This window comes from Epargyreus clarus, unplaced genomic scaffold, assembly GCF_041222505.1.
Source record: "Epargyreus clarus isolate Ecla_fem2 unplaced genomic scaffold, WU_Ecla_fem_2.2 ptg000014l, whole genome shotgun sequence".
Lineage (NCBI taxonomy): Eukaryota > Metazoa > Arthropoda > Insecta > Lepidoptera > Hesperiidae > Epargyreus > Epargyreus clarus.
In genome coordinates, this window is record NW_027332222.1 from 4,361,465 (window position 1) to 4,384,241 (window position 22,777).

The 22,777-nt window shown below is 34.4% G+C and overlaps 1 protein-coding gene across 2 annotated transcripts in view; it reads right to left on the minus strand.

The window, feature by feature from the left end:
• LOC140747230 (uncharacterized) overlaps positions 1 to 22,777 on the minus strand; it is a 78,938-nt gene that overhangs the window by 19,530 nt on the left and 36,631 nt on the right. The window contains exons 1-2 of one of the 2 annotated variants that reach the window (XM_073079532.1): positions 11,246 to 11,403; positions 3,569 to 3,934 (exon numbers count right to left, since the gene is read on the minus strand). In XM_073079532.1, coding sequence (XP_072935633.1) covers positions 3,569 to 3,934; positions 11,246 to 11,388 — 509 coding nt within the window. In that variant the 5' untranslated portion in view covers positions 11,389 to 11,403. Of the gene's footprint in view, positions 1 to 3,568; positions 3,935 to 11,245; positions 11,404 to 22,777 lie in introns of those variants that run through there. The other variant, XM_073079533.1, reaches the window with a different exon arrangement.

Genomic DNA, 22,777 nt, shown 5'->3' on the forward strand with positions numbered 1-22,777 from the left:
TTTCATACAATTTATGGTTTATATGTCTGTCTGGTTAGATTTTCAACATAGTATGAAAATATCAGAGTTCAATACTTAATACTTATCACTTAATTTAAAATCATTGTTCATAAGACAGGTGTTTTTATATAGGTACAGCGTCATATAATAAAATGACCTCAAAAACTAAAGTTCATAATAATATATTACACCTATTAAGACTACATTGAAGCTGACGCATACTTAACATTCAGTACACAATCCTCGGATACTTAAATAATATTATGTTAATATGAATTCCAAGCTTGACAGAAGCCGACTTAACCATAGGCTTATGTGCGGCTATTATAAACGTGTTTTCGTATTTAACGGCTTTTTCAAAGATACTTTTCGATTTTGTTTTATGAAAAATAAGTATCAAACAAACATCCAGTTCGTCGTGAACCCATCCTACAGTTGGGTACAGGTTTGCTCTTAAAGTTAGTGGGATTAGATTAGCGGCTTCGGGTAGAGTAGAACCCATGTTACATACATTATTGAGTTAGTTACAAATGTCCATGAGTGATAGTGACCACTTACCATCAGCATGCTCGTTTGCGACTTTTTATAATATTGCAGCAGCAAACGAACATGCAGTCCACCTGATGGTAAGAGGCTATTGCCGTCACATCTGTAATCAATCCCAGATAAGATTTCTACCTGAGGGTGGCAAGAGGTGTATCTCTACTCCTTCGGACTAAGTCGGGACGCCACGAATACGTGTAAGTATGTTTTCCACACCCTTCAAACCAGAACACAGTAGTGCTTAACACTGCTGTTATCAGCATAAATAATTGTGGCGGTGGTGTTTCCGGACGAACCACAGAGGGTTCTAACAAAATCATATATAAAAAGTAACTGATCAATTCAAGATTTTTTGTATTTTTTCATTTCAGACACTTAGTGCTCATACAGTGGATGTAATACTAAAGTAACACGATAATTACGTATGCGTTAATAACATTAGTTATCCGTACCGAGCGTTGACCACAGTTGTGTAACGTTCTGTTATCCGTGTTATTACTTAAACCGCATTCTCTTTCTATCTTGCGCTTAGAATTCATAAAATTTATAGAATACTTACCTAGTCTGGTTTATGTCAAATAGTGACAGTGTAGTGGTTTGAAATTCTCTGTTTAAAGCAAGGACCCCAGATTTGAATCTGTGCTTTTTTTAACGGTGAAGGAATACATCGTGAGGAAACCTACGTTCCTGAGAGATTTAAAAAAACTTCTTAAAAGTGTATAAAATCTAATTTGTACTCAGCTAGTGTGGTGGACTATGACTTAACCCTTCTCATAATAAAATAAATGCCCTGTAGGTACCCAGAAATGGGACAGAAGTGTATTCAAGACAACTTGTTTCTTTTTGATTTTCTCAGTCTCATTAAGCTACATTTCTCCATGCGGATCCATGTAATTTAAAACCATAGAACGGAATAACTTTTCACACACAATTTCTATTTTATAAGCATTGTCATAATATAGTTTTAAGTTTCTATTACATCTACATTAAATATGTCAAACTCGGGCCGTGCAGAAAAAAAAAATCTATACAACATTATAAAAAGCATGACCCATGATGCACGGCTGTCTTTTAGATATAAATAAGTCAAAAATTTTTGTAGAGAACAATTTTTGCCCGCCCTGGGACTATTTCTATAAATGTAAATGAACCCTTGAACTATACAACACCGGCATCACGAAAAAACAAGTAATTTATATTTAGCCAGTGCAGTTGTGCAAGAATCCACTGGCTTTCCACAATAATCGATCGATTCCGATCAATCAATCGATGTTATCTAATATTACCTTATTACCGGTTGATTCGTTACTGATAGACATAGTAGTATAATATGGTTACTTGGTTTAATGAGCATGTAGATAAGTACATTTTTATGACACCAATTAACATTGTTATTTATTTTATTTAAAGAATGTTATGCATGTGTCCATTGGATAATTTATTGGAATTCTGATATAATTGACTTTAATCATTTCCTGGAAAAGTAATTGTAGTTAAAGATATAAAGCGATGTGCGGATTGATAGACTTCACAGTTCACACACAATTAAACACTGTTTTATAGAACTTTTAGGAATTCTTGCACGATTTAAGCAACTGGTAATTAATTTGTAAGTCGCACATTTGAAAACTCATAAGGTGGGCATGGGTTCCGAACCCACTTTTAAATCGAGAGGCTAAATTCCAAACCACTAGGCTAGCACTAATGCAGATATAAATACGCTATGTGTACAGACACAGCAGGTAAACCTAGGTTACTACTATTTTCGGAAGTATACCTATTTCTATAAGAGCTATAAATATCACGTTTTACTTATAAATTTAAAATGACACGGTTAAGTCATTGCCATCAAGGACAATACACTTTGTTCTATTTGCTACTTAATTAGCAGTAATTGTAACGGAAACTTGGTGTTTAGTATCGCCAGTGGCAAATTTAAGGGACACGCTCTGCAGATTTTTTATTGGATCACTTGGCAGTCGCTGAAACAATGTGGTTATATAATTGCTTAAGTAAAAAAAATATCAAGCCTTAAATTGTCAATTAGAACGCATTTAATTAAGTTTTGGAAGAACACTTTATCCTGTTTGTCATTCTTTTACGTGTTTTTAACTTGTCTCAACGAAATCTAATGTAAACAAATCTCGAAAAAAAAATTCTATAGACCAAAGAACAGAATCATAAGAAAAGATTTCTACGAAGATTTCTACCACCTTAAAGATGTCAAATCGCTCATATTATGAAAGTTATAATATTATATTTGAAAAAGGAACTGCAGGAATGTAGCACTGCAGATAATTCGCAAGAAGATAGTCAGAGACTGGAAAATAACCCAAAAGTAATGCTAGACCAAGTCTAGCACGTACAACTTGAACACTGTTAGGCGCGTAAAAAATGGTACCGTATAAGGAATTACTTTAGTTATCAGTAGGCACTAGAATGGACGAAGTCGTGCTGAAACGAATTGGAATGACGAGTTGTTCCAGTGACTTTAAAAGAATATGTACCGTGTTCAAACGGTATCGCTAATAGATAAACATCTGGCATTGTTCATCCCGTTGGTCGAAACGAATTCACAACTTGTGTGTGATGATGCAGCACTTTGAAGGCTTTTTATCAATGTGATGATTACGCACTGGTTCCCAGTGATTGGTAACATGTTGTGGTTAATAGTATTTCGCGAACACTAGCTGTAACATTATGAGATGTAAAACAGACGCTACATTTGAAAACGTTGATTGAAATAACACCTAAAACTATACATTTATCGACTACATAGTCAGTAAGAAGTAAAAAATAAGAATAGATTTTAAGAATTGCATAAATTCATTTTGGCTGAAACATTTAGATTTACTGTATTATTTCGAAAAGGACACAGTAATAATGGGTTATATTATCGCCACAGTTTTCAAAAGAGCCAGCGGTAAACCTCATTGCGACGCGTCTCTTAAATTACAATAAGCGTCTATTGTTATTGAAAGCTTGTCGCAATGAAATTCTAAGGAAATACTTGTAAGCCACAAACCTCATATATTTCCTGTGCTCGTTGACTGGCACGAAGTATTCGTCGTAGGGGTTCGACGCGTTCATATCGACTTCGACGTCCTTTTTCTTGGCGTTTCCATTTTTGGGCGTCAAATTGATGAGTTCTAGGTTGACGGCTTCGAGTGTCTTCGTGTCACCGTTGAGTTCTTTAGTGTGTCCGTTCTGGTGCGGTTGGTTGGAGGCGAAAGAGTCGTTGTGGTTCGGGTCTTCATCGTGTTGGTAGGCGCGGTTGTCGAAGCCGGCGGGGGAGGAGGGCGGCGACGGCGGCCGGTGCTGCGGCCGCGACGGCTCCCGCGGCGACGCGGATCTACTGTGGCTATCCATTACTTTTGGAGCGGACTGACATCTGGAAAAGAAGAGAAGGAAATTAATGTGTGGTCTAAACAAATGTTGCTATACAGGCGGAGTAATAGGTCCAGGTACTTTAAGATTCTTAAACTTTCTAAAAAAGGATTACCTTCAAAAAGAAAATTTTAGATTGTTGTGGTGACTATGCCAGTTTACGATGCAATAGATTTCAATTACGATTCCCGGTCAGAGTCCGGGCAGAAATCTTAATGACTGAAATAGTTCTAGTAGTAGTATTTTTTTTCTTTTCATTATTGACGCCTGCTCCAATTTGTAATAAGCCTTCTAGAAAACTATTTAGACAGACATTACACAACACATATTAAGATTTCGTGGACATATTCTGAAATAGGCGTGACGGTGTGTTATTTAATCTAGGAGCACCTACGTAAGTTTTATTGACAATCTACAAGCTATTATCACAATTTGTTGGTTGCGAACTGTTTATAACACGGCACGAAATGTATCGGTCACGCTCTAGCGGTCCGTCTGTGCTTTTACAATAACTGTGTAACTAACTTGTTTCTCTGCTAATAACAATAAGGCTAAGGTATGTCCAAGCGCAATCTCTTACACTTCACGGTGGTTACATCTTCAAAACATTGCAGGCTATTTTTATTTAGTGGAGGATTGCAAACATGCATACAGTCCGCCAAATGAAAAGTGATGTCAGTGTTTATGCAAATAAACAACATGCCGTGTGATGAGTCGAATTGATTCGACTCAACTCCTTTCTTCCTGTGTATCTTGTAGGTGAGAAGGGGATGAATTCTAGGAGATGTGCAAAGGAATCTTTTTGCGAAGATATCAGGCTAATGTTGTTAAATGTGACATAATTTAAGTATACTCCTGAACATATGCCTCCCCTAATTGATGCCACTCCAAGCGATCCAGCGGTTTCCCGTCATTTTCTTCATGTTTTCTGTCCTCCTGGTCGGGTGTGGGTGTGTGGTCGACCTGTGCCCCTTTTGCCTAATAATACCTATTCTCTTTCTACATATAAAATAATAATATAACATAACAGCAGTAACAGCACATGAACTGTTTCTTAACGGAACCATTGTTATTAGGGTCATTTACCACCTATGGCGGTTTTTGCGATGTTTCGGCACTGATGTTTGGCTAAAAAACAAGCTTCAAATAGACAGCCTTATCACTGGGGCAATGAAGATTTTTGATACTCTAGACGAGATGAATTCCGTACGTTAACCTTCTATATATTTAAACTTAGGGTTGGCACTTGTAAAAAAGTAGATATTTAACAGATTCTGGTTTTTTATGTACTTGAAGCTTTAATATGTTTCGTCGAAACATTCTTTGAACTTTGACAATGTATTTATATATTGCTCATACGTTTCGATTATTGTAGTAAAGTTTGTTAGGTGGTGATAATAATTTTGACACGTAAGACTTATATAAAATACTTGTTTTACAGGACACATGCAAAATCCTCAGCGTGTCTTGACATAGGCCGAATAGTCGGGACGTTTCGCCAAGAGGTCCTTAAACAGACCCAAAAATATTGTTCTACCAAGAATTTAATTAAAAACGCCGATACTGTGCTTGTTGCTATGAAATAAATCGGCGCAGTGGAGCAGTCATCAGACCAATCAGACACGGGGAGTTCCGGGTTCAATCGCCGTCCAGGCAGACATTTATATGACGAAAATACGAGTGTTTTCCGGGTCTACGAGTTTTCATTTACATCTTTTTGTTTCCAAGCGTCCAATATGGAATCCTAGTAACAAATGCTATAATTTTAAAACTGGGATAGATCCGGGACTCTACAATACACAGCCCTATACAAACGAGTGCGCGTGCGCTGCTCACCGTCCTTACTCTACATACCGCGAGGCGAGCCACCTCTTACGAATGTATTAAACGCTACTTAGCCACACGGCTCTACACTGATATGCAATCCCGCTAATTAAATTATTTCGCACACATGCCTTATATTAGTATCCAATTAGTGTGTTCCCTCTATTTTGAAATTAATTTTGAAATTGGTTTCTATCTCTACAAATAAATACAATTGTAGTGGGCGTTTACAATTACAAAAAAATTGAAGCATATGTTTCATAGATCTGTAAGAACTTTTTAAAATAAATTTGGTGGGTACCTAATAGTGTGTACGGTTCTTTAGTTTTTCTCAGTCTGTTGTAAAATCAAATGATAATTCATTTATAATGTACCCCTAACTCAAAGTAGACGTGCCTGAGATCCGAACCCCGGAGTCAGTTTAACAAACCGCTATTGTTATTACTAGACTGTAAGCTTATTTGCCTTGGTATTAAATATTATTGTTTCTATCACTACCTGTTCTTAACACACATTTCTTTTATAATACTTATAGATTACAAGCACCAGCTTATTTTTAAAGTGATTAAAGTATCTCGTAGGAGGATTACGACTTCTATTAATAAGTTGGCGAATCAACAATTTACTATTTATTATTATTTAGGTATTTCTTGCGAAACCAATGTTTCAAATTAATCAATGAGAAGCTTACCGAATGGAACAAGTATTTGTATTCCCATACTTTAGTAGCATTGTTGGTTACATAACATTAATATTCGATCTAACCTTTAGGACGACTCCGACCGGATTCCGAGCTCAATGACGTGGCGCAAGAGATGCGTGTCAAAAGTCACGACATATAATTTGAGAATATGAGACTCAAATTTTCTTATTGTATTGATAGTGTTTTTTTTGATGTGAAACATCTATAGCCGCACGTAAAACCGATTTCTGGCGTGGCGACGCATGCCGTGGCGTGTATGCGTATACGCGTCGCCACGCTATACGATGGTATATATATACAGTAGTGTGTACGGTGTGGCGACGCGTCGCCATGCGCAATCGAATTCAATAAATAGTCATCGTTATCTGGAACAAAATCGTAATATTTTATTTTATCATTTTATTATCATTATGACATATTTAGTTCCTAGCACAATATGTTATTTTCTGCATATTACTTTTACAAATTAATGTCGATGTTTCACATCTGCCAGGCGTCCCGTGACGGCTCACATTTTTTTTTGACATTGGATACGTTGGGACATTGTTTAGTGCTTTTGAGTAGGCTGAATGGTCATTACGACAATAATGTTCCAAATAAATCTAAGGGAGAAAATCACCCTGAAATATTTTGTACAGTACACACACTGCGTGCGTCCTTGTAATTAGGTGCGTTTCTGGCATTTGGTGATCGAACGGCCGTGCGCCTACATATAAATTCGCTTTTGATATTGCATATAATTAAAAATGAAGCAAAATTCTTGTATTCTTGCACGATCCACATGTGACCAATGAACACAAGCCTGTGTAATATCTTACTGGCGTAATGAGGTTAATGTTGTACTAAGGCCTACGACTCTCCTTTTGGCTGCAGCCCTGTTTAAGTCCCTGCAGGCTGGTAAAATAAGGAAATTGCTGGCAATTTTAAAATTTAAGTTTTTAGTTTTATGTGCACTAGACATGGTTAGATACTGTATAAAGCAATAATGAGTCTTTGTTTTAAAATAAAACCATTATTTATTCAGGAAGTGCCCGCATAAGATCGAATCGTCCTTCGCCCCTTCGGTTATATGCGTAGCTTTATTTCTATAAGAAGAATAATTAACACATATCGACACTCTTATTTTATTAATGATTTTTATGCTAGCGTGCTATTCTTTACAAATTTACTTTAGTTTTTGTTCACAACTTCTAAAGCGACAAAACTCTGAATGGTTTGTTTCAAAATCTGTAGCACCACTTCTACAATTAATTTTATCTTAGGACATCAAGTATATAGATCGCGCTGTAGTTTTTTGGTATGTAAAGACATATTATTTTGTTAGAAGACTTTGACTATGTCAACTTTCTCTGAATTGGTGTCAAAGGTATATTGGTCCATGATTAGTTTTAAGAAGTCCTGTTTTATTTGGAGTTTTTTCCAGCCCACAGCCTGTCTTAGCTCACCAAAACCCGGCTCTGAGTCTAATGCCACCAGAACCGACACCATATAATACAATTTGGAAAGAAAAAGTTGAGTTGACACTGACATTCGTTTCTAGTTAAGTCCACTCATTAGACTTGAGGTATGTTTCATAGGTATCACCGGTCATATGACCTACACCTTAATATTAAAATATTTTAATCTTCACACACAATCGAATGTCGTAATACAATGCGTGAGTCAAAAGTCAAGGGTTGGCTCAATTAGAGCTACGAGGCATTTACAGAGCTATGCTTAGTTTTTGTTATGTAATGACGTGTGTAATTTACTGTTTTGTTCGAAGATTGCTTAGTTGTACTTGTATGTGTATAAAAAAGTTAGTATTAATTGATTTAATGATGTAGTATTTTGAAGGAGTAAATGTTTAAAGTTAGTTGCCTTGCAATAAAAGTAATATAATAATTACAGTCTTTGAATTCGTTTTCCTCTGATTAAAAAAAAAATAGGACGTATGAATAATCATTAAATTCTATGTATTTTTTTTAAATTAAGCCGTAGGTAAATAACATCTTAAGCTGAAAACATGATTCCTTTTACTTAAACTTAGGTACTTAGAAAACCTATTATGTTTTTTTCTTTGTTAAGGGTCTTATTAGCTTCGCCTTAATCTATATTTCATATTTTTTGTTTGTACATGACATTTAAAGATTTTTTATTTCTAATATGTGTAATTTGAATCCAATCAAGGTTCTTCATAATCCTCGACCAATCGCGGGAGGTCGAGGCATAGACAATCAACATTATAGATTTTGACAAGATGAGATGAATGAATGACCGTGCCTTTCACTTTGGTTGCCACCTGGCTTCCTTAAGATTGGCAACCTTGGAGGACATAAGTCACTTCCGTTATCGTATCTGTCACATTGAATTTCAATTTCGGAGTTTTTTTTTTTACCAAATCTTATATAAATAAATAGTATTTAAAGTGGCAACATTTGTATTTGTTTCTCTCTCGTTTTATATAATATCTGAGCGAGAGATGTTTACAAAAACGTTTATTTTAAATTCAATTATTTATTAAATCAAACACTATGCAGAAAATAAATCTTACTTGGCTGGCGAATGTAGATCCGCATATTTTATGAATGACTCTTTTGACAAATAGAGCCTATAGGTGTAAAAAAATCTGTTTTTCTGAAAGTTACGTCTAATGATGAATGGATTTACTATTCCTACGATTTTTGTCCCTTCTTTAAAATAATAGAAATATGTATGTAGTTATGATTATCGGTATTGTATACATTTATTGTTCTATATGAATAATTGATGATTTTATTATGATGTGCAGATACGATCTTCACGATACTCATAAAATTAAAACATTCTGATGAGCTATAAAACCAAATACGTCTGGTGTAATGGCGGCAGTGGCGTTGTCCTTCAAGGTTGGCCAGGTGTACGGGAAATGTGAAAGGAACGCTACTTATAATATTATGTTAGTCTTTTAGTAAATACTTTATGGTTTGACTCCGGGGCACCACCTCCACACATTTTCCTGTCTGAAAGCAGTGTCAAGCGCTGCTGTGTTCCATTTTAAGGATATGGTAAGGGAGACATATCCGAGAGACATATCCGACTTATCCGAGGCGTTCCAACTTAGTCCTCTGGGGTGGCAACGCATTTGTGGTCGACCTCAGGGAAGACTTTTATCTGGGGTTGATTAATGTCCATGGGCGACATTAGCCACTTACAATTAAGTGGATTGCATATTATTAATTAAAAAGCTTTTAAATTACGTACACCTACGAGTACGAGCATACAGCGATATGGGAGGCAATACATGAGCACAAGTTAATGCCGTCACTGACAGTTGTTGATTGTTGTCGTTTATCTTCAGCCACTGTCGCCGACTGTTGTAAGCAACAACAAACAAAACACGAGGAACCAGTTTGATTTGTTATTCATACCTACTCATAATATAAATGATGTTACAAAAACATTAAGAGTCGATGTTTTTCGTGACTCTTATTAATGGTACTTTAATGGAAAACGTGATTATAATATTTGTTTCCTTACCTGTTATTAATTTACATATAATTATATCATTATGACAACCGCACTTGGCAATCCGTGAAGAAAATAACGTGTATTTATCATTTATATCGGTTAATGCATTTAATATTATTTATTACCCTTTTAACCTAGTTAGATGTTTGTAAAAACCTTAGAATATTAATTTTAAATTTCAATAAAAATATATTAATAAGATTGTTTTATTATTCAAGTGACATTTAAGAACACTTTAGAATTTAAAGCAATAAAATATATTGTTCATAAAATATAAATAAAATAATGTTCATAACATTAAAACTACTTGTTTTATAAAAAAATGTTATCTATACTATCTATACTATAATATTATAAAAAGGAAAACTTTGTTTGTTTGTTTGATTGTAATGAATAGGCTCAAAAACTCCTGGACCGATTTTAAAAATTCTTTCACCATTCGAAAGCTACATTATCCTCGAGTAACATAGGCTATATTTTATATGATATATATATGATAAATAGATTTTGAGGCGGTACAAAGTTTGCTGAGTCAGCTAAGCTAAAGCTAGAATTTATGCAAAATAATTTGAGCTACAGATGTATTTAAAATAATTGAATATTCTAATAGTAAAGGAATATAAAATCTATTAATCGTTTGTAATATTAGTAAGACTGGTATTCCACTTGCGGTTTAGCTATCGTGTTTATGGATAAATAATATTCTGAATCATTCGATTCAGAGCCACTTTTGATGAAAAATGATGTTCAATTATCTAATTGAACAATAGGTACACCTACCTATATTTAATTTTTTCGTTCAAGTGTCACACTACTTTAAAAATAAAATATTCAATATATTTTTTCCATAGATTAGTAAAGATACTTCGCCGCCTTGAAATTGAATGAAGCCACAAATGGCTTATTAGTAAGTTCTTTTATTTGAATTCTTGACAAATAAAATCATTTTTAGAGGATATTTACGAATAAATAACTAATACTGCGTAATTTACATAATAGATAAATAATTATTTCATATATTTTAGGGACATTTTAGCACGGAGACGTGGCAAAACTTTTTTACCCAACTATTTCAATTCTCATAACTGGGTACACTTGCTTGTTAGGAGTGAGTAATCTTTACTAATCTATGATTTTTTCATTCATCCAATTCAAAAAACACTTACAGACTGCCGAATTAAAAATAATACTTATAATAATATACGATTTTCATACATGATATTTAAATTACGTAAATTTTTTGAGGATTGTGATTGGCTGTCTGTCAGTCTATTCTCTATGCTTTTATTACAATCTTACCTTGTCCGCGGTGAGTTGGGCCGTCGTCGTACAGGCGAGCCCACCACCAGCGACCGGGTGTAGTAGTACCGGGCATGGGCTGACCTTGGCGTCCGCGGTGTCTTGCGGTACCGCCCGCTCCGCACCAAATTCCCGCCCGGCATCTCTCCCCCTCACATCCCACCGGTTACGGAACGCACGATTTGACATTTGACGTTTGACATTTTTATTTTTTAATTTTTAGAGGAAGTGCCCGCATCGGTTCTGCTATAGCACTGACGTGTGCGCGGACAGCCGACGATCCGATTTCGTGTGACGAACACAACAATCATGTAAACAATAATATTGTTCTGATTGTTAGACACACACGGGGTGTTTCGAATTTGGTTTTCTCATGTTTATTCATATCTTACTCTTTTTACAAAGACTTAAAGAGACCACTAGATGACGTTGTACTGACCATGAAAAATGTGTAAATTTAGTGTAAAATATGTATTTTTTTTATATTTTACACATCATTTAAGACATAATTTAAGATATTCAGCAATTTTATAATTGATTTGCTATTTTTCTTAATGTCTCAATTTCAAAGATATTATTTCGTCATCATCTCAATTTTCATTTCTTTAAACCTAAACACAGGCTTTTCTATTAAATCTCAATCAAGATTACCTAATACTTATTAGAATGCATTCTACATAGATAAGTCACGACAGATGATGCTTCCATTCTCATACCCTTAAGACTCAATATGAAACGACATTAAGTGCTATTATAAAAAAAATATGTACACCATTTACGGAACATCCTGTAGTAGAATATTTTCAACATCAGTGACTTCACGCTAAAAGAATAATATACATGTCTTGTCGGTCATTATGCGGCCATTCATGGAATAACGTGTGATGCCTAATAATACCATTGCCTTGTATTAAGTAGCTCGCATAATACCATATAGACATCATAAGATCCGATAGGACAATGGAGCCGACCCTAAGTAGTATTGTTTAGAGATATGAATGCAATTCTTTGCACACAATAACTGACTAATGCATAACTTGCATTGCTTGATCGCGAAGGTATTTTGCTTATTTCTCGCTTTATGTCCCATAAAAGCCGAGCGGCGTTTATGATTATTTATTTGTGTTATGGTTATTAGTTATGAGTTTCAATACTCATTCTTCTCGGAAGTAGGTACAAGTCGCTGGATCTCCTGTATTACTTCGTATTATTCTATTTCCTAATAGTATAGGTAAATTATGCTTTTTATCCTCCTAGAGTAAAATTCCCTGTGTAGTAGTTGCCAAATACACATAAAATCATAGACAAAAATATCATTGATTAAAGACAAAAACTTAAACAAACAGACCCAGAAAAAAAGTCATATTTTAAGCCCCTTCGTCACTCGTTGTCAAAAACTTCTTCAGCTATTTTAATGAAAATATTCAGTTATTTATTTATTTTTATATAAAGGACTACAGTTATATCGAGATTTAGTAGATTTCACACTTTATACACTGGAAACCCCTCGAGAAATACCATAAGTAAATTTACACATGGTTTCCTCCCAATGTTTTTGTTCATCTATTATTAAATTTCCATTATTTTTTCCATTTTAATTAAATCAAAATTATGTACATATTTAAGAAAATTATTGTTTACTAACAGCATTAATTAATACGTTCATATTTCTTGAAGCAAATTGTTGTATGCACCATAAATATAAACTAGGAAATTATTGCAATGGACAATAGCGACTACTGAAGGTTAAATTGAAATAAATAAATCATTAGCAATTTAATGGCGCACCTTTAATTTGTGTAGCTGGAATGTTAGTCATCTAGTTGTGAAAGGCAAACCTAACGAATACTAGACTAACCGCATTTTGTGGCAGCCTGCGATGATGTTACTGCGATAACTTTTATTGGCTTAGACAGGCGAGTTGAACGTACTATTATATACGTAATGGCAAATGTATGCAGTTCATCTAATTTATGTGGTCATTGTCGCTTGTGGTCTGTTCTTATAGTTGCATAGCATATAGATGTAGGTACGCTGCAGGCGAACATCGGAAGATGGTAGAACCGAAAACCAATATTGTCGCAGTGGTGGTCGGACAAGTTACTAAGATATGTACCACCGCATCCATTTCTAGAATTAAGCAGTACCTGCATTTTGGTAGTTAGAAGATAAGAAGACGAGAAAGATGCTGACGGCGAATCGATACTTAATCCTAAAAAGAATCGAATGAGATCGGCTTATAGTACAAACTTTGTTCTATATAAAGTCATTTGAAGATATATTGAAGATTATAATAAGAACAAAAATTCAACTGTTTGAAAATATAGTTTATCTCACTGCTACAATTTAAACGAAACCAATGGCACCTTATATGTTAAAATAAAAATGATACACATCAGATATTTGTACGCTCGACGTTACCCTCTGCAATCAGGTAAAAAACATTAAATTAAAGATATTTTGCATCGTGATAATTGGTTGCAAAACCCTCTCTTCAACTTGAAAGAAGAGGTTAAAACAATTAAATCTGACCCGCCGCCTTTCATCAGTCTATCAGTCGTCCTCGTTTGTTATTCATATTGAGAAATTATTAATCTCTCATAATGATTGGTTAATTGATACCACAACGTTTGATTTATATACGGATTCCACTCACCGACCGCACACTAACGCGATTTCTTATGTTTCATCCTGATATTCTATTTTTTTGTCAGTGCAAAATTTGTACCACACAAAATACCCCACGCAAAATCTTTGAATGAAAGTTCCACTCAAATCGTTTATGCAGCTCTAATATTACTCAATTTGATTTTTATATTTTGATATCGGTAAAATAAACATTAATTATATTATTACTATTTACGCTAATCAAATTCTCAACTTTTATCTTAATTTTTAATTTAGAGGTACATGTTGTGTATAAATTGAATTACAATATAAGTGTATTTCTACATATTAGCTGTGCGGTCCCTGGGAATAAATTGACAACGTGCAATCTTTAATTTACAAGGAGATTTGATTGTCACCCGTGTATGTTTTTTAAACTCTTCCCCTTCTCATTTTGTTGATTTTCCGATGTTCAGACTTAACGCATATCCTCTTTTATATTGGGTGGATAGTCCTTGACTTATATCTCTCTCACATCACATATTTGGACAGATTTGATCAAACATTTGGCACATGAAGTTCGTGTGTGACACGAAGGCCACACAACCGCAAGAGCTGTAAGAGGCCATTAAAGATTGTTCACGCTCATTGGCATTGATGCAGTCTGCACGAATTGCCCGAGACTAATCTCTTGCATGTAACTTGTGAAAGTGGAAGCCAATGAAACTGTACTTAAGACTCCTTTGTAACGTTATTTGGCTGGATTCAATAGAAATTATGGGCCATCTACAATGATTCGATTATGTTTTGATGATGACTATTAAAACATAAATGATATAGTCATTAACAAAAAAGTTTATAATAATTATAAATACTAATGTAGTACTATGGACTACATAGTCAAAAACGAAAACAATTGAATTTATATGTTTCCAAAAGTCTTTGTTGTTTACAGTAATAAAGCAAACTAGCTACAAAGAAAAATATTTCATGGGAAATTTTAAAAGTACTTTCATTTTCCTTGGTTTAATCTCAAGTAAATAATCCAACATAAGTATTTTACTTTAAAGCTAATTGGATCTAATTGTACTGGATGCTAAAGAATTACTCCACAGTATTAACCATGATAAAGGAATTAGTTCTAGTAGTATTCTCGACGTCTCGATTACAGGCGTTATAGAGATCGTAGTTAAAAAGTTACCTCATTTCCAAGGTATCTATTAATAAAGTAAAAAACCTAATTGCATATTAACCAATTTCCACAAGGTTTGCTTCTATTACTTAAGATTTAGTGTTTGTTGTAAGACCCAGACGAATTACTTCGCAAGGTCATTTGAAATTTCTTACAATTCCGATTTGAACCAAATTAAAGTAACCGTTTATTTTAAGTCTGTCAGCAAGTGTTTATTTATTTCTATTATTGTAAGGTATGAAATTGATTAAAAGTATAAAAATCATAATAAAGGAAAATACCTTTTGAACTGGTGAAGAGCGTGAAAATTTAAAACGTAAAATTTTAAGTTTTCGAGTGAGACTTTAGAGTAAACATGACTTAGTATTTTTTTATATAAGTAGCACAATTTTTTAAGTTAAATAACGTTTTTAGGTCTAAAATTATCTAAGGAGTATCATCTAATAGATAAACTACAGGTGCAAAATGAAAACCACAAAGTAATAATTTTTGATACCCAAAAAAATGTAGGTACAGATCCGAAAATACACATCGAATGTTTGTTTGGGATTAGAAAAAAAGTGTCTTTGAATGCTATCCGGTTACGATTGGAAATTTTGGTGATGACATCACTACACGTCGCAATATTTTAAGTTGCTCATACGGGTTACACTACGTAAGAATTTATAATGTAGGCATACTTGGCCCCTTTTAAATTTGCTTATATTAAAGATGTGTTAAGTTTAAAACACACTATATTATTATCGACAACTTCGTAACTAATGTCATTCGCGATTAAGACTTAAAGGGTTCGACGATTTGACCCAACTCAAACTTATAAAAGCAGCAGCGCTTAAATTAGGCGCCTAATTTAAGAGGCACCTAAATTTTGGTATCAACAACTAAGAAGAAACATTGGGCACATTTTCATAAAGTGAAAAAAATACTTAAAAAAGAACATAATAATTATCCATGCTAGTATGAGGATGACGAAAGACATATTAAGAAATTGAGGAAAGTAATAAATAGCCTCATTGTTGTCAGAAAGGAGCAATAAAGTTGCTTCACAAGGTAGTTAAGGCCATTATCAAGGAATGAGGATAAAATGCAACCCTGGAACAGGTTCCATCAGAATATTAATAGGACCAAGTCGGAAGGAAATATTCCACTCAATACTTCGGGGACCAGTTACGGATTTTCCTTCGAGTTGTTTAAACAAATGTGAAGGTTAATTTCCATCTTATGGACATGCAACAATAGAATATTTAATTTTTCCTTTTGTGGCTTGAGTTTTCCCGACTTTATTATCGAGTAATCCATAAGGAAATAAGTATAGTAAGAACAGATCCAAATGAATACAAAAACGATAAGGTAAAGTTGTCTTAACTTGTTTGGCTTTCAATTATCGATTGTGACGCGAACACGTCGTGATTGTGACAAGGCTACGGACGACAGATTTACAGATTCTGGACGGATTTACAATTTTTGGATCAAGACCACGTAAACTTGCTTATTCCGATCATTTGTTGAAAACTTGCCACATTCTTCACTGGAGCCCTTGTACCCGATAATTGCCAGTCCACGCGTGCCCCGCCAAGGCCCTAAGGTCTAGATTTGCATAGACTTAAATCTCGAACATACAAATGGCCTTTCAAGTAACCATAAGCGATCAGAGATTCAGAGCGAGGCATGTTGCAGTCACACCTCAATATTAGGTAATTCTGATCATGCCGGTTTAGTTTCGACACGCGAATCTGCATACAATTGTTAGTCTGCTAGCATAACTAGTTCCACGGTGCGTCACTTGATCCATTTGGGATTGTCAGATGTGTGCAGTAATTGCTGTAACATCCAAGCACAGTTCATTCATAAGTTTTAACAATGTTATCTGTTTGTTCAATGCCTGAATCATATTGTTGTGGCAGCTTTTGCTTTCGATTCTAATAATTCATATGTCATTGTGTACCTAAGCGATTTAGAATTCATAGATTTTAATTTATTTAAGAATGTACATAGTTTCTCCCTAGTAATCTATGCTTCTCCCTTGGTTTATTTATAACCTAAATAATTATATTATTAATAATTATATAATATTATATAATGGCAGAGTTAAAATTTAACAAAGTCTGTTAAAATCGGTCTATGACAATTAATAATCATCCATGAATGTAATCATCATTTTATTATTTCAGATCCCCTTCTCAATAAAATCCATAATAAAAGTACTCATACGCAATCCTTCATTACCGCATCTCTGCAATATACATATGAAATCAATCAAATGGTGAACATAGGAATTGTGTAGATGGTACAAAATTCAGATAATAACGTAAATTCGTTATTAAATAACCCAGTCTGCAATACCCAACAGTTATCACTCGTTTTCGTGACAGGTTATTAACAATTCGTCTGTATCTGAAGGCTTGAGTGTATTCAACCTTTAGTGAATTCCGAGGGGACGGCGCGTGGGACCGGCTCATTGTGTTCACGCCTTGAATCACTAAACCCACGTCAGCCCCACGGGAGTATATCAAAAGCATCTTGCAACTTTAGCTAATTAAATTATTAATCACCTAGTTAAACAAGAATGGAAAAACAGGGTCCTTTGTTGTGTTTATCTGTGCAGTTTATCTTGTCTTGACATTGAAAACAATGCTGAGCGATTTGATGTTAGAGCATATTCTAGTTTGACTTGGTGATTATTTTTCACGTTGTATAATTATGATCTAATGAATGAAATTAAAAGGTTATCTTCGAAATATTTGTTATTCAATTTCAGAAGACCATCTCAAAATCTGGTGTATTTTTAAGCATCACGTGCAATTAATGTCGTTCTAATTTAAAGCTACAGACTGAAAAAGAAAACGGATAATTAATATCATGTATAAAACTTAACAGCTGGGTTAATTGCGTATAGTCTGTGGTATACCTACAATAGGTAGGAGAGAGGTCGGAACTCGCGAAACACGTGATTCATGTGGTATGCAACGCCTTTTCGCTTAAGTAATCAAACCTTGAATGTTGCAGTGGATCAAAACTTAGAGATGCTGCATTAGTCATCGATGATGTTCCTGAGAAATCTCTAACAACCTTGTAGTACTACGCATCTGTATGTGTGGGCTGATATATGCAATAACACATTGGGAAGATGAATAAAGAATCAGAGAGCTCGTGAGCAGTTTTGAGTCATATATGGCACATACACTAGTGTGTAAAATTGCTAACTGTCGAAAACAACAATGCACGTATCTTAAATTTTCTATCAGCTCTTAGGCTAACTAAATAATTATATTTACTTATTAAATAAACGTTTTATGCTTAGAATGTAATAGTTAATTTTATTTTAAGTTAAAAATAATAATAGTATGGAGAGGGATATACATTTTTAATAACCGCTTAAGAGTATAATTAAACTATTTATTATAATAAAATTCGGTTGCTTAAAATTTGACCTATGTCACTCCCACAATTTTGACAAATCCAACGACGCCCCATATGTTAAATCCATCAAACTGTATAAGCTGAACAGTCTGCCAAAGAATGGGATATAGCATAAGCGGTACATAAGCTTGAAATACATTACTCTCCGGAGTCTAGTAAAAAAACCGTATCTGGCAAAAATGTAAACAAAATCAAGTATGAGGGCGGTTAAACCGGCGATTCGTCTACTGAAACTAATGCCAAATAAACGAATTTCTGCTTGATTGAGCGGCTTGGTCTGAAATACTACCAGTTAGTTGAGCAACGACGTCGCAAGTGCACTAGATCGGTAATGCAGTTGCACTTGTGAAACTAACTTACGTTTCATTTCACACTTTGATCGTATACGTTTTGGTGATAGTAAACGGTGATAGACTAACAGTTTGAAATTTAGTCTCTTACTGGGATTCGTTTTGTCAAATCATTTTATAAATTGAAACAATAGATTAACGATTGACGACCCGCGTGGCAGAGCGGTCACCATACCGGCCTGAAGCGCAGAGGGTCCCGGGTTCGATCCCCGGCCAGACAGACATCTAAATGACGAATCTAGATTTCTGTTTGTGGGTCTGGGTGTTTGTGTATTTGTCTATGTGTGTGTCCATGGCACCCATGACACAGGGAATCCTAGTGTGGGGCTGTGAGTGTAGAAAGCGTTATTATTATTATTATTAATTTTTCCTTACTATTGATAAACAAAATACAACCTTAAACTTATCTTTATGTTAATATACTTATTTTTAACTATTTTTGTTTTTGAATGACTTTGATTTGTTATTCACTTTTTGGTAGTGCTGCGCACACTTCTATGTACCTAGTATGTTTAGCTTATTATGAAATCTGTTGGTATGGCTTTATTAATGAATAGATAATTAGAAGTGTGATATCCGAAATGAAAATGATCACGGTATAGAGTAAGTTTATCTAAGGTCCCTTATCAAATCAGTAAGCACTCAATCCGTCACGATACTATCATTAATCGTAAGCAACTTGCTAGTTTCTGTGACCAAGTTTCTTTACAAAACCTGCAACTGGTACAGATTGTTTGGCAACAACCACGTGACAACGACCTCGCGACTTTGAATTGGCTAAGTAAACATGCAGATAGTGCATTAATTCATTTGAAAATAGAACAGAGGGTAGTGACCCTCTGTTCTATTAGTATACCAGTGGGTATGTAAGCGATTGCTGTGTATTGCGGAAATCAAGTATACAGTTTTTTGGGGATTGTGAGCATTGCTTAACCATCGTCAATCCATTACTGTTCTACCTCTTGGCACTTGACACCTCTCAAAGTGAGATGGGTTCAGGTCGTTGTCCACCGCGCTAGCAAGTATGCATTGGTATTTTTAAAGAACTCTCAGTCGTGTAGGTTTCCTCACGATACTATCCTTCACCCGTGATAAGTAATTTCTGATAACTTTGTAAAGTTAGAGCTGCGGGCATGGAATTCGAACTTCGAACCAGAGAGAGAGAGAGGCAGACTTCCACCATTACGTACAATCTTAATTGTTGCATTGTAAGCTACACAATATGTAACTGCATCTTGCAGACATGTTGCTAACGTATGGTGTGGGTGGTTGTCGTACATATTAATAACATTAAACGTTTTTCTACTTGAAATTGATATTTTATAACTTTTAAATTAAGTTTTCTGTTAAGTCAGACTAACCGTGTTCCAATTTATTGTTATTGTATTGTTGTCTGTTCTCATTATAAGTTAAACACATGACCAGATCATATTGAAAAATGTCAACAATACTGTGAAACATTCTCCACGTGATCCGGCGGCCTCGCGATGACTTTGAATTGTTTTGTTTGGAAGTGCAATAAAGCACATTTTATTAACTTTTGGAGATGAAATAAAAAATCTGCTAAGTTGTGCAATTATAGTATACACTGTAAAAATTTGAGATGTATCTGTTACGGTTCAAGACGTAGAGCCCTGTGACAGAGAGCGGACGCTTAGTAATAGGATTCCGTTTTTACACTTGGGGAAATCCTAAAAAGAAAAACACAGAGTAATTAAGTACATACATTTCATTATAGGAATTTCGATTTTGAATTTCAAATTATTAATGGCAATATTCAAAATTCGTTTGTATTTTTAACAAAGGTTGTTGCTTGTTCAAATAGATACTGGGGGTTTGTACATTTAGAAAAAAAAAAGAAACCAATTTGTAAAACAAGATGTGGTAACAAATAAGTCGTACAAATTTTGTTGTAGCATACGTGTGGCAATTCTTTACCCGAGCTTAGCTAAAAACAAATACTGTTCTCGGAATAATTTCTAGTGAGCGAAATAGAAAAAAATAGAAATAAGAGACGTCGAAGTGCATTGCATTTAGAACTAGTTAGACGAGTATTGAAGTTAAATTACCTTGTGTTTTATTATAATGGTGGACCTTAGGGATGGGGATCTGAGATCGATTAATCGAATAATCGATGTTTCTGCCCAAAATATGGATAATTTTAATCGATCTCCTGTAATGGATAGCTTCCGTGATTCGATTCTAGAAAATCGAAAGTCGATCTTTTTGAAGTTGTTTGAAATTTTAACAAATATGTTATAAACATTTATACTGACGGATACGTATTTTAGTGCTTGTTGTTATCACTTTTTTCATTATGTTCGCAGTTTTAAACTGAAAAGATCGAAGATAAATTTTTGGAGAATACGATTTATTGAGCCTTAATTTTTTTGTGAATCGATTTGTTACACTTCGATTTGAAACGATTCCAGAATCGATCTTTTTCGGAAAGAATCGCCATCCTTAGCCGAGCTTAATATAGAAGTCGCATGTACGATCTTATGGGATCGTCTCAAATGTTAGCATGATTTGGGAATGTACATAGTGCGGAGATTATTACCACGAAAATGATGATTGATTATCATCATTAGTATCGCCGTGAAGGTGCGTAAAGGCGTTTACAAACGCGGCGTTTTTCACATCGAAAAATAAATTTCATACAAAGTTTTTAATTTTAAATTATGAACTATTAGTTTATTAATATTCGTTTATACTTATTGTTTATTGTCAATTTATGTCTATATTATTTCACTTATTTTATAGATAAAGTAATTGCCAAAATAAATACTTGAATTGGTTAGTATTCAATACTGTTACTTGCTAAATATAATATTTTTGTCATTGATATCTTCACCTGCCTTTATTAAGCATTTATTAAGTCAGCCTTGTTGTACATATATTTATCCGATTTTAACAGTAAAATATTTGCATTCTATTCACGATAAATTAAGTCATATTCATGCAAATGGAAATTGATTATTTCCTAGCGTCAGTGATCCTTTGAATAAATTAAGCGGTTGGCATATAAGTAAGTCGCGTTCGCCCGCTCCGTGTGTGTCACCCTAAACTTATAACCTGAAGTCTTTTTCGGTAATGTAACTGTAAAAACCATGGTCACTGACCACCAGTGGGTCCGAGGTAAACGAACCAAGTCGCGTGGGAGCACCACATTGGCAATTGCCTCGGATTTAAACCAATCTTGTTTTATCGAGCCTCAATGCAGTTTACGACGTGTACGAAAATTGGATTCTATTCTCTAATATACGTAACCAGTAGCTTGAAATTGTCTCAGTGATAATAGATGATTGTACCCCATAAAATAGCCATTTATAGAGTTATTATAGCTCTTTGCAGACCTAAATTGACGTCTAGTGTTGCTTAAGGGTGAACTTTAAAACTTTATTATTAAGGAAAAGTTATAATATCAGTCTTGTGACTTCTGTAATATTGCTACAGATTCTGTTTTTAACTTACGTTTAGGTGGCAGTTAATTAAAATAAATAAGGATTAATTGGTGGATATTATTTAATCTGGGGGAAATATATTTACTTAAATTTAAATACCATGAATTTTAAGTAAAAAAAAATAAATAATTAAGGAGTTTAAAATTTACCCTTGAAAGGGCAGGAATAATAAATAAATCAGGAACAAAAGTGTCGTTTAAAATTATATTATGTAGCTTATTAAAAAAGAAGATTTTTACACGCAAGTGATGCCGCGAGAAAAGATTACCTCATACCAATATATGAAGAATTAATACACATATATCAGAGCTTATACCAAGAATAAAGGCACTTGGTACAATTTATTGTCGCTGCAAGTAAGTGGAGGTTGTATTAAAGAATTTGTCTCCGCAAGGCGAACGTGTTTAATGCACGATGTTGGTCGTAGAATAACATTAACAATTTGTACCTATTGTGTAAGGAAATTTGTATTCCGCATGGATTGGACGGTCTGACGGCT